The sequence below is a fragment of the Nannobrachium achirus genome (assembly GCF_963921795.1).
Source record: "Nannobrachium achirus genome assembly, chromosome: 7".
In the NCBI taxonomy this organism is placed as follows: Eukaryota; Metazoa; Chordata; class Actinopteri; order Myctophiformes; family Myctophidae; genus Nannobrachium; species Nannobrachium achirus.
In genome coordinates, this window is record NC_137816.1 from 40,207,659 (window position 1) to 40,221,053 (window position 13,395).

At 41.2% G+C, this 13,395-nt stretch overlaps 1 protein-coding gene across 1 annotated transcript in view; it reads right to left on the reverse strand.

The window, feature by feature from the left end:
- The window catches only part of cdh16 (cadherin 16, KSP-cadherin), a gene marked incomplete at its 3' end in the record, with an annotated part of 52,018 nt that extends 39,281 nt beyond the window's left edge, over nt 1-12,737 (reverse strand). The window contains exons 1-6 of the mRNA XM_080730014.1: nt 12,669-12,737; nt 11,343-11,477; nt 10,108-10,237; nt 9,618-9,776; nt 6,804-7,000; nt 785-910 (exon numbers count right to left, since the gene is read on the reverse strand). Coding sequence (XP_080586140.1) covers nt 785-910; nt 6,804-7,000; nt 9,618-9,776; nt 10,108-10,219 — 594 coding nt within the window. The 5' untranslated portion in view covers nt 10,220-10,237; nt 11,343-11,477; nt 12,669-12,737. The remainder of the gene's footprint in view (nt 1-784; nt 911-6,803; nt 7,001-9,617; nt 9,777-10,107; nt 10,238-11,342; nt 11,478-12,668) is intronic.
- Between the last annotated feature and the right edge of the window lie 658 nt (nt 12,738-13,395).

Here is a 13,395-nt window from a genome sequence, read left to right on the forward strand (position 1 = left end):
ATAATAAATAAAACAAGAACAAAAAACGTGGATGTACAGAATGAGTAAAAGGATTATTGCCATCACTTCAAACAAAAGCGATATTGTAGCCTATACCAGCCTCCAGCCCTATATTACATTTAGAATAAACCATCACTCAAGTGTTTTGTCCCAATTAATCAAAATAAACAAAAGGGGCAATGAAGTTGGTGTTACAGTATGTTGGACTATAACAGCGGATTAATGTCAATACATCCCAAAAAGCTTCGATGGGTATCAACTGAATGGTAAATGCAAAGATTTTAAATGATATATCTCAGTCACACAGCCCATTCAGTGTACTACTGCCATGTGGGCAATAATAAATTACAGCCTCAATATTGGGTATCGCTGGAGCAGCAGAGAAACTGAGATGTGCAAGATGTGCTGGTAAATGGCTGAACAGCATTTTGTCTTACATGACAATAAAGAGTAAGTCAGCAAGTCAATAGCAATATCATTTTGCGAACATTTCAGCTGAAATGTGTGCAAAATGATATTGCTGTCAGATATGTGCAAACAACACAAAAATCATAATTCACCGAATAAAAGTGAGTTAAGAGACATAATATGAAGGTATAGTAGTTAAAAATGGAGTTAAATTAACACTAAATATTTTACTGTGTGGGTAAAAATGCAATGTAATAGTTTAAAACATTCATTCTCAGATTAAACAGTTTCAGTATATTATTATAAACCGGGGGTCTAGGGATCCTCAGATAGATTTGTGCGCTGGAGATTGTTTTAGGTTGCAAAAGGTACTGACCTGGTCCTGTGTCTCCCTGTCCAGGGGGGCGTTCAGATAGATGACTCCTTCCCTGCTGATAGTGAAGAGCATTTCTGGAAACTCCCCCTCTAGACTGTACTCTGCCTGACTACCACTCCATTTCACCTAGACAAACAACAAAAAGGCATTCACATGCATGCACGCGCATGTAAGTACGCGCACACCAAACACACACATGCACCCACGCACGCACACGCTCCAGAGGGACAAACAGTACATCCATGTATTTTATAACAGCAAAGGTTTATGCCTTCTTCTTATAAACACCCTTGAAGTGGTACGCATCGTGCTTGCAAAACGAAAGAGGAAAAATCTAATCGTACATAGCAAGGGGTCTGCAAAAGGGGACAGCATGATGTATAAGTACAAAGTACAAACCCAGAGTCACTGCGTGTTTACACGATAAAGTCACGACGAAATGTACTGACGATGATGAGGAACAGAGAGGACAGCCAAGACTAACTTGTGTGACTGGAGGGATTTTCCACTGGGCTTTTACAACACAGCCCCTTGACAGAGAGGCTGTGTGATGGGTGCTGAGAGGGCCCTAGCAGCCACCCCAACAGCACCCAACAAGGAGAGGAGAGAAGCGCGGCCACAGCAACATGCACACACTCTGTGGTGGAAGAAGAACTTAGATTTTTTTTTACTTGTTTTTTACTTAAGTCAAAGTAGCAATAGCACAATGTAGAAATACTCTGTTACAAAATTACTTTAGTAAAAGTACTAAAGTATTAGTAGCAAAATCATCTAAATCTGCAAAGTAAGTCCCGATCCTGACAACCTTTGCTGCGTGTCCCCCCCCCCATCTCTCCCCCCGTTTCCTGTCAGCCTACTGTACAACTATCAATAAAGGCAGAAAAAGGCCCCAAAAAATATCTAAAAAATATAGCTTATCTAAAAAATTAAAAAAAAGATCACACTCAAGTACATAAAAGTACCCCAAGATTTTTGATTGTACCGTACTTGAGTAAATTCACTTTACACCACTGCACACACACACACACACGCGCACTCCCGGGGCATGTGTATATCGCCTTAACTCCCCTGGCTGTCACGCGCCCTGCTCCTGTTCTTCAGCAAGGAGGACTGCTTAGACTCAGTACCTGTGTATACACCAAAGCCACTTCACTACAGCTGGCCGCCTCTCAATGTTATGGTGTGTTTTCTAGACCTCAGAAACTTCATGACACGTGTGTGTGTGTGTGTGTGTGTGTGTGTGTGTGTGTGTGTGTGTGTGTGTGTGTGTGTGTGTGTGTGTGTGTGTGTGTGTGTGTGTGCGCGCGCGCGGCGCGCGCGCGTGTGTGTGTGTGTGTGTGTGTGTGTTTGGGGACCTGATTGATGATCAATGCCTGTTCCTATAAATAGATCTACAGTATACGATTCAATTGCGATGAGCTCATGTGTTTTGGCTCTGTCTGTTGTATCCAATGTCTTGCAGAGAGGACATTTTGTGTGCAGGACCGCCTATTGGTGAAGGACAGCTTGATGCTGTGCTGGATGTACAGAGTGCATTTGCTGAGCAAAAGAAAAACATCTACGTGATATTAATAAAAAGGGAACACAAAAGTACATAATCCTCTGAAACAGGCAGAGGACACAGAGAGCGAGAGAAAGCGCAGTGCATCTTGGGTAGGAAGTTGTGGAATTATAGGCTGGCTGTCAACATAAAATGTATTTTAATTGTAATATCTGCCCATTTAAAATATATGTACCCAATAGAATATCTTAGTTACATCATTGTCGTTCATGTGAACTAGTTTGTTGAAGCGTATTCATTATAATTATCGAAATCGCTATGACTGCGCAGCGCCGTACTGCGCCCCGGCCGTGCTCCGCATCACGGCACCGCGGTGAAAAAACGGCTGACAAACGGTGAATTCAGTTTAAGTACAGGAGTTCTTGCTTTTAAAGATAGGCCTACTGAACTATTCAAAAGTACAAATTACAAAGTACATGTTCTTTTTAATACCAGTAAGGATATAATGCATGTATACACGCAGCCTTATGGTGGCGCTAGAATAGGGGCATGTGAGAAATCAGGGGCGGAGGTTGTGGTTTGCCAAGGAGTGTGTGTGCAAGTCCCCAAATTCAAATAATTCCAGAAATGTTCTACAAATAATACACACGCTTCTACAAGCTCACAATGCATCGCATCACGACATGTTGTGATCTTGTAGATCTGCTATTTTCATTATATTTGAAATGTTTCATTCATATAATGTACGTTTTCCCTTCTTAGAAATGTAGTCAAAAGTACAATAGAGGGTATGCGCATGCATAAAGTGAATGGCAAATCGAGGGGCAAAGTGAGTGGCAAAGTGGGTTTAACGTCTTTTAACTTTGTTTAATGCAATCAGATAGGAGTTTTCTGTTTGGATGTATGGGCTGTCAAGGCCAGAAAGTAGTTTTTTGCCAGTCAGTAGGCGTTCCCGCATAACTTCCAGGTATGATGATAATGTCACGCGCATACCCTCTATATGTGTCTTTGAAACGTAGTGGAGTGAAAGTCCATTTTGGTATCCAAAATAAATATAAATACAAATACTCAAGTAAAGTACATATACTCAATTTTTTTTACAGTACTCAAGTAAATGTACCTCCTCACTGTCCACCACTGTATATACATAATGCAAACGTGTTCTTGGCAGCGCTTTGACCATAAATGATCCATGCTACTAACTACAAGGTTTATGTAGACATGGCTGATCCACTTATCTGAGACAGTAGGAGGGACAATGTGTGTTTCTGAGTGTGTCCCCCCTCCTACATAAACACGCTGGTACGCTCATACAGCGTGGGCGAAACCAGGCTTCCCCATGTCATTTGCCCTATTCCTATTGTGTGTGATTCACATTCTTGGATGAGCAATGCTGGAGCGGTGCATAATGCAACAATTTAAATGATTCCCCAGAGTGCTTATTACTTGATAATAGAACAACACTCAACATGCATCACAAACGATGGTTGGACAATCTGTTCTGTCAAAGCCCTTCAAAAGCATATGCTATACATTACAATAAAGGCAGTATAATTTAAACATCTAGCTCTTTGCTATCATAAACCCATGTTGAAATGATCATTTGGCACAAGGCTGATGAATTCATCAGACAGGAACTAGAATAGTGTGCACGACTGCACGTCTGAGCACAAATCCCCACCAGGCCGGGGAGCCTACACAGGGCAGCGTTACAACCTGTTATTTGTGGTGGCAGATCTTCCTTGGCCTACTGGGAGTGTGCGTGCTAAATTGTATGATATTCGGACACTGCGTTTATGATTTGTGTCATTTTGTGCAAAATGAAAAATCTGACATCTTGAGATAAAGTGTACTGATTTGCATGAGGTTTGGACAAAATCTTGAGGAGTAATACCAGTAAGACTCCCTAATCGGGAGATTGCATACACAAACTTTAGAAGGCAAGCGTAGGCAATCAGGAGGGAATATGGTAAATGGGACAGATCCATGTTGATGACATGACTTTAGAGATACTGTGTACCGCTTTGCGTGATTTTAGGCCAAATCTGTAGGAGCAGTGTCCAAAAATGTGTTTTGCAAAAATCGGCTTAAGTGGCCATGTGAGAAATGAGGGGTGGAGGTTGTGAGTTGCCATCCAAGGAGTGTGTGTGCAAAGTTTGGCATGGATAGGGGCAACGGTGCCGGAGATAAGAGTAGGGCAAAAGTGTGACGTGACGGACAGACGGACAGAGAGCAGACAGCTTTTCATAGTAACCTGCGACCTGACAGTCGCAATAAAAACAATGTGTCTTGGTCTCTGGTGGCGCTGTAACATGCCGATGTGAAAGATTTGGGGTGACGGTTCTTCCTTGGCCTCCCGGGAGTGTGCGTGCAAAGTTTGACACTATTTGGACCAGCGGTGCCGGAGATTAGCTGTTTACAGACGGGCGGTCGGATAGGCAGACGGACTCACATGAGCAAAAACAAAATCCCGTTCTGGCCGTCCGCGGAAAATAAAATGTTATATTTCTACAGATGAATTCATGAGTATTTAATGTGTGGGTGGCTTATAAAAGAGATGGAGGGCTGAGGGTGAGAGAACAGAGGAGGTGGCGGGGGAGGCATATATTGGCCACAGAGATTCGCAGATATTCTTACTGCTCTTTATTTGGAGCCAGCATCATCTCTAAAAGCCAAATGTCCTCTGTCCACAGTTTTCTGTCTTGAACAAACGAAGCTAATTGTTGCCAAGCTTAGCTTGATTTAATTTACTCAGAAACAGTACATCTATTGCTGCTGAGATGGATCTGTTTCTGCTACTACAAGCCCTCTTAGAGCATTAGTGGTTATTTATACTTCTGCAGGGACTTGATGCTGCTATGACTGATTGGAGAAAGAAGGCAAACAGCAGTCAAGGCCCAGAAAAGGATAAAAATACAGCAATACGTCATTATGGCTAAAGACTGAAAAAAGTCCGAAGAATCTTCTAGGTTCCCAAACTTTTTAGCTCAAGACCCAAAAGACAGATGTTTGCCCGGGACTAAAGAAACAGATGAAAATTCACTATAGTTCTTAAACATTTGTTTTCTATTTTTTAGAATTTCTTTTGATTATTCTTTATTTATTCATGAAATTATTTTTGAAAAGTGTTTGAATTTGTTTTCCACTCATGGAATTGTGTGGTTGTTTGTCAAAATCTTTAGATGATATTTTAAAATAACAATAATTAATGACAAGACTAGCCCCACCACCTTGTTTCCCCTATCCTGTGCATAGTGTTTTTATAACTGCGATATTATTGAATGTTTTCTTTGCTTGCTATTTATTATGTCCATGAATTAAATACAGAGGGCTTCCAAAAAAACGTAAAGGGTCTTATTTGGGATGTTCCTTTTAGGTAGGGTGTTTAACTGTACTTGTACTGTACTACATTTCAATTGTATTGACTATACTTGTACTGTTTTCCATTTTTGTCTAATAAAATAATCAATCAATCGAAATGGAATCAACGAAAATGGATCCGCAACCCACAAATGGGTCCCGACCCATGCTGTTTGGGGAAAAGTGTTCTATACAGCAAAGCTGGCAACCACCTGATTTCCCTGTTATCCTCCTGTACATAGCTGGCCTCCAGAAACCATGCTCCTGTAGGCTAACTGAAAGAAGACAAGAACTGAAAAGGTTATGCATAACACCTTGAGGCACAACTGATGATGGCGCCTAAAATGAGTCAGTCATGCAGAGAGCAATGATAAACAGCATCAATAATGCAACATTTGGTCACTCAGGATGACCTAACTGACACTAAAAATAGTAACTGGCAATATGATGCTACTTTGCTAAACCGTGGATATTGGCAAAGTGCCTGGTTTATGGTAACATGATCAGGGGCGTCACAAGGGGGGGGGGAAGTGGGACTGTGTTACTAGGGTCCAAGGTGGAGGGGCCTTAATTACTTTATTCTTTAACTATTGAAAAATAGCAGATATACAAGCTCACAGCACGGCACCTAGTGCCGCGCAGTGAGCTTGTAGATCTGCTATTTTTGAAAATTCGTAAACATTTGTACAAATCTTTGAATTTATGTATTATTATTTTTTACTACAATTTTGCTTTGGGGGTCCCTGGAACTAAACTTTTTGAGATGGGGGTCCGTGGTCAAATACATGTCATTTTAGGGGTCCTTGACATGAAAAGGTTTGAGCACCACTGACATTCAAAAAACCCTTAGAAGGATTTGAAATATTCACAATTTTTTCAAAAATAGCAGATCTACAAGCTCGCAGCGCTGCACTCGGTGCCGCGCTGTGAGCTTATATATCTGCTATTTTTCATAGTTAAAGCACAAAATAATGCGTTCCCAGTCAAAATGGGTTAGACCCCCCACCCCCCCCCCCCCCCCTATGAAGAACATTCATGGGGGGCCCGCAGTGAATCTGTGTACCCCCAGGGCCCAGAATTTGGTGCGACACCCCTGAACATGATAGGTTTGCAGTGTTTCATTCCTAGCTAGGTACTTCAGAGGAGAGGCGTCCTCACCTGTGAGATGGGGATGGGGTAAGGGCCTGGTAGGTTCTCCTGGAGTCGCACAGGGTCAGGTGATGCCCAGGTGTTTCCAGTGACTTCAACAGTGACAATGCCTGTGGAGAAGAAGGCGTTTGCCTTCCCAGCCATGTCCTTCACCATCACTGACAGCTTGTAGCGACCACACATCTCTGGGTCCAAGGTAGAGGCTCCTAAATGCCACAACACAAGATATCATAATAAAAGGACACATTAATTAGTGGTATCTCTCACATGTCGTACACACTTCCATGTCTGGTATACTGAGATAAATTATGGAAACTGTGAGAAAGTATATAATGAAGGACCTTCAGAAATATTTTGGCAATACAGACTTTTGCTTTGCTAACTGAAACATTAATGCCTGGCAAGTCTAAGTCTTAGACTATCTTAGACATCATAATTAAACCTTTTGTTAAGGGGGTGTTAAATTCATCTCATGACCTTTTAATTGCAGGGTTGTAGTTTACCACAAAGTCCCTAAAAACAAACCAACTGAAACAGGGGTCTTCCACAGGGGGTCCGGGACCCCTAGGGGGTCCCCAGAGTTACTACAGGGGGCCCTCCAAATCTTTGAGTGATAGAAACTTTTTTTCTCCTTTTATATTAACCACTTGAACCCTAGCGTCCATATTCTGAGAACTTAAGCCAAAAATAGCCGATCTACAAGCTCACAACGCCTCGCAACTATTTTTGGCAAAGAGCTTTGGTGTAGAGGGGAAAAAGAGCAGACTAAGTACAGAGTGAAAGGTCAAGTTTATTAATTATTGACAGTTCCAGTGGTTAAAACACAAATCAACACGAATCCAAAATACACCGATGATTGTGCTGTCAAACAATGAAACTATATGGAATCTATGAAAAGGTTGTGGGGGTCCCTGCTTCATCTCTCTCTCAACTAAGGGGTCCTTGGCCTGAAAACGTTGAAGACCCTTGAACTAAAAGATAAAGACAGCTACAGTAGCATTGCAAGCTGGCCTGCAGCAGCAGAACAAAGTGAGAATTCAAGAAAAGGATCGTAGCTGAGGTTTGAAAAGATAGAGCAAGTGGGTTGAATCAGAAAAGTGAGTGTGAAAGTCATGTAGCTCTTGCCAAGTTGTAACTAAGGGCAGTACTAGAGCTCCAGAAATAGCTCAGCATGCAAGACTTAGGCCAAGGTTGTGTGAGTGTGTGTGTGTGTGTGTGTGTGTGTGTGTGTGTGTGTGTGTGTGTGTGTGTGTGTGTGTGTGTGTGTGTGTGTGTGTGTGTGTGTGTGTGTGTGTGTGTGTGTGTGTGTGTGTGTGTGTGCATGCGTGTGTGTGTGTGCGTGCATGCAAATGAATCAAACCAGTTCAAATTAAGCTTCAGGCTTTTTGGAAGCATGCTAAAGAAAAACAGTAGAGGAAACTTTGGGGCAGCCATCACTGAGTGGGTAGAGAGGCTGTCTGGGAATTGGAAGGTCGTTGGTTCAACCCTCAGCTTGTACAAAACAAGTTATCCACTTGAACCCCTGAGGGGAACGTTTACCAAAAATAGCAGATTTACAAGCTCAAAACGTGTCGCAAGTGTTTATTATTTCAATACATTTATTTCCCTTTAACTTGATCTATTTTTATTGAACCATGACTAGAAGCAGTATGCTTCCGAGCACAGGTCTCCGCCAGGTCAGGTATGTTATTATTGAGGCCTCCTGGTGGCGCTAAATGTGAAAAGGGAGCCATGTCTTCTTTGGCCTTTAACAGCAATGTGACACTGCATGCATTTGAGGCATTTTGTTCCAAAAATTAGTTTGGTAAAAGTCGACCTGCTGGTGGCGCTATAACAGGCCAATGTGAAAAGAGTGGCATTTGTTCCTTGACCTAGTGGGAATGTGCATGCAGAATGTCTCTGTAATCACAAGCTGCGTTCATGATTTAAGTAATTTTGTTCAAAATGGACCAATCCTGTAAACTTTGGTAGCCAATGTTAGCTAATTAGGATGGAATATGAAATATCGGACAGATCCGTCTTGCTCACATGACTATAGAGATACTGATTTGCATGATATTTGGATAAAATATCAAAGAATAATAGGAAAAAAATGTTTTACATAAGTCGGCCTCCTGGTGGCGCTATAAAAGGCAGATATGAAAAATGCAGGGAGTGCATATATACAAAGTTGTACACTGATCAGTGGAGTTATAGGTAAAAACACGAATCGGCCTGTTATAGCGCCACCATGAGGCTGATTAGATTTTTTTAAGTGCCATTTATCCCTGGGCCTATTGGGAATGTGCGTGCACAATTTCACCAAAATCTCACACTGAATTCATGATTTCAGGCATTTTATTCAAAACGGACCAATCCTGCAAATTTTGGAAGCCAGATTTAGCCAATCAGGATGGAATAAGGAAAATCTTATTGTGGACAAAATCTGTAGGAGTACTGTCCAAAAATAAGTTTTGCTAAATCTGTGCTAGAACAGGCCCATGTGAAAAATGTGGTGCAAAGGTTCTGAATTGGCATCCAGGGAGTGTGTGTGCACATGCAGTTTGGCAGCGACCGGGCCAACTGTGCTGGAGATTAGCTGGTAACAAACTGGATGGACGGACAGACGGACGGACCAATGCTCCAATCTGCATGAAACTTGGCAGAAACACTGCTCAGGGATCTTGCATGAGAATGGTCACACCAGGCCAGGGGCCACATGTGGCCCTCAAAATCTAGTTTGATCACAAAACCTCTGATGCAATAATGAAGTTCTTAGAGGAGGCTTGACTGGAGTAGGCCTATATACATTATGCTTGTAGAAAGATTGAGTTTGGGACTCACCGTCCTCAGTCAGGGACACCTCTCCAGTGACAGAGTCGATGAAGAACATGTGACTGGAGGGAATGCGGGGTGTCTGCTCCATCAGGCTGAAACGAAGCTCGGCGTGGGCTGTGTTACGATCATCGCGGTCCAATGCCTCCACCTGCATGAATGGGATCCCTAGCAAGCACACCATGTTGAGTTGAGAATGTAACCACCAGCGAATTGCACTGTGAAATCCTGATTTAAGAGTAGAAATGGAACCAAATGGATTTGGTTCCACATAGGCTACCAGTTACCAGATATAGCAGTTCTATATTGATGATATAAATATCCATGTATTTGTTTAGGCGAGTTTACCAGTGTGGACATTTTCCGCTCCTGACTTCACAAACCTGCTTAACTGAATGTTGGGGGCGGGGCAGATTTAGCTGTTCAAACACCCTTTTCCACCATTTGTAAATTATGAGGATGCCAAATTATAACGACAAATGCATCATCAGAGCTTTACCTTTGAGCAGCCCAAGCTGTACACTTCCTCTCATGCTCTCCTCTGTGAAGGTGGGCACATTGTCGTTCTTGTCGATAACACACACTTCCACGTTGAAGCTCTGGCGCTGCATTGATGCTCTAAATGACAGCTGCAGAGTGCACATGCACACACGCTTACTTAAATGCATCATTTAAATTTCACTGTTTAGGTAAGTAGTACTTCAATATTACTGATGGCTACAACCTTTTCATAGATTCCATATAGTTTCTTTGTTTGGCAGCACAATTATCAGTGTATTTTGGATTCATGTCAATTTGTGTTTTCAGATATTTAACCACTTGAGCCGTCATTAACTAATAAACTTGACCATTTACTCTGTACTTAGTCTTCTCTTTTTCCCCTCTACACCAAACCTCTTCGCCGAAAATAGCCGATCTACAAGCTCACAACGCCTCACAGCACGAGGCGTTGTGAGCTTGTGGATCTGCTATTTTTGGCTACAGTTATAATAATAATAATAATAATACATCAGATTTATATAGCGCTTTTCTAGGTACACAAAATCGCTTTACAAAAGAAAAATACAAATTAAAAAAATGTTATTCAGAAAATAGTAAAAAGTTAAAAGGCTAAAAAGAACACAGGACAAATTTAAAATAGCTGAGAGGGAGAGAAGGGTTAGGAAGGGAAAGCAAGTCTAAAGAGGTGAGTTTTGAGGGAGGCCTTGAACACAGCAAGGGTGGGGGCGGCTTTTATATGAGGTGGGAGTGGGTTCCAAAGGGTGGGGGCTGCAACTGAAAAAGCTCTGTCGCCCCAGGTGCGTTTATTTGCTTTATGGGTGAATTCCAGGAGGTTGGTATTGCCAGATCTGAGGGGGCGGGAGGGAACATAGGGTTTGACGAGGTCCGAGAGATAACAGGGAGCCAGGTTGTTGAGGGCCTTGTAGGTGGTGATAAGTATTTTGAAGTCGATTCTGTATTTTACTGGGAGCCAATGGAGGTCATGGAGAACTGGGGTGATGTGATGTGGTCTCTTGATCTGGTTCTCAGAATATGGACACTATAGGGTTCAAGTTGTTAATATAAAAAGGACTGGAAGATTTGGAGGACCCCCTGTAGTAACTCTGAGGACCCCCTAGGGGTCCCGGACCCCCTGTTGAAGACCCCCGGTCTATGATATGGGAACATAATGCGATGAATACAAATGCAATGTCTGTCAGACTTATGTTTCTTGATTGTTTTTGGCTGACTTACCTGTAGAGAGTAAGATGGTTGTTTCTCTCTGTCCAGTGGTGTTAGAGCGTACAGAAATCCTGCATCCACGCCAAATATCCCCTCATCATCACCTGTAACCACCAGGTCACTGTAATTGGCTGGGAGGCTTCGGAGCTGTGTGGAGCAGATAACAATTTGCCCAATCAAAAGGAGAAAACAAGTGCACTTCCCATAATTCAGCTGGTCGCCCAGCCTTAAAAAGGAATACTTAGAAACAATCAAACATGAGTAACACACTATCAAAAAAGAAGGTTCTATATAATTATGTAAAGGCCTTTGGTCAAAATGTTTATCTTGTTTTAGTTCAATAATGTACTATGGGTAGAAGAAGAACCGAGTTTAATTTTAACTGGACACGTGACTTTTTACAATGGATAAGAGAGAAAAAGCAGGTTAATATGTCATTTAAGCTAAATGTATCATAAGTTATAGTAGCCTATATATACAGTAACACACAGAGTATAAAGCCTTAGCTCAACACCTTGTCGAGTGACACATGAAACTTGTTTCCTACCAGAAATCAACATGGCCACATCACATCTATTACATTGGAACCACAGTCAAGTTTTAACTCGCTATATATATATATATATATATATATATATATATATATATATATATTCTCACACAGATGTTATTACAGAGAGCTGAGTCTGACACATGCATTATGCACCCTCCAATCATGTAAGCTACTAGTGACATGCGCGCACACTCCAATGACGTACTATGTGATGGCAAAAGCAAATACATTTGCATTCCATGTATCTTTCTTTTCAATGGACTTAAATAATCAATCAGGGTTTAAATAATCAATAATGCAAATACAAATTCAATACAAAAAGACCTACAGGCTCACAAATGTTAACACAATGATCAGTTTCAGCAGATGAACCCGTATTCAATCATCAGATCTGATAAGATATTCATTTTGAGTATAAATTACTGATTAGATATACATTTTAGATTATACTGATAAAATATTCATCATACTGTAGATTATATTCTCTATTGGGGTCATCATTTCTTGCCATCCGATCACTACTCATACTCTTACCAATACAAGTCAATCATAAACAATCAAATGTTTCAGACGTTTTATAGTCGGATGGGCTATACCAGTGAATATGATACTGAAATATGTGACTACATTGGTAGTATTTTATCTCCTTTGGTTTTACTTATAATGATTTTGAAATATTGAGAGCAGAGATCATTACTTTTTCCACAATTGGGAAACTGATTCCAAAGCAATGCAGGCCTTATGTTAATTTTTGGCTACATTATATAAAAATCCAGCATCCTTACCTTGGATAGGTACCATGGGAAAATACCATCATAATTTTCAGGGACACCAATTTTAACATTAGCCCCTGAACACGGAACACATGCATGAAGTATCACCAACTGTGAAATAAGACATGAACTGTATTTTAGTTTAGTTTTTACACATGTATTCTCGTGAAATCATTGTTAGAGTTAATAGGTGACAGAATAAAATATATCTTACTGTAACAGTTATGATGAACATGGGTATAGCTCCTCCAGCCATGTGCCCCTGTAAATGTACCATTCTCATATCATTTGGAGCCACATATCTTCAGCCTGACAATAAAGACATCTGCCTTGTTACTGATTCACCATGGCTTGCTTACATGCATTCTGATTGCAGCAGTTGGTGTTTTGTAGACATTTAAATGTCTAATGATATGCAAGAACACACAACAGTCCCTTGTGCGCATTCTTCAAAGAACCGAGAGGTCATGACAGGATTTTGACTTCTGGTTTAATGCAACACTTCACATCCATTCCTGCCCATGGCAGAAATTAGTTTTAACCCTTCTTCTATTAGATTGTTTCCATCGATCAAGTTCGTTACACTATGTTTTTTGTTGATCTACTTTGCTTTGTTTTATCAGGTGAATCCTCTCTTTTTGAGTCCTAGAAATAAAAAATATATTGCATTTCTGTACAGCTCTATTAGTCCTTTAGGGTTAGTGTTAAAACACACACAGCTTCTGGTCTTCTTCAGTGG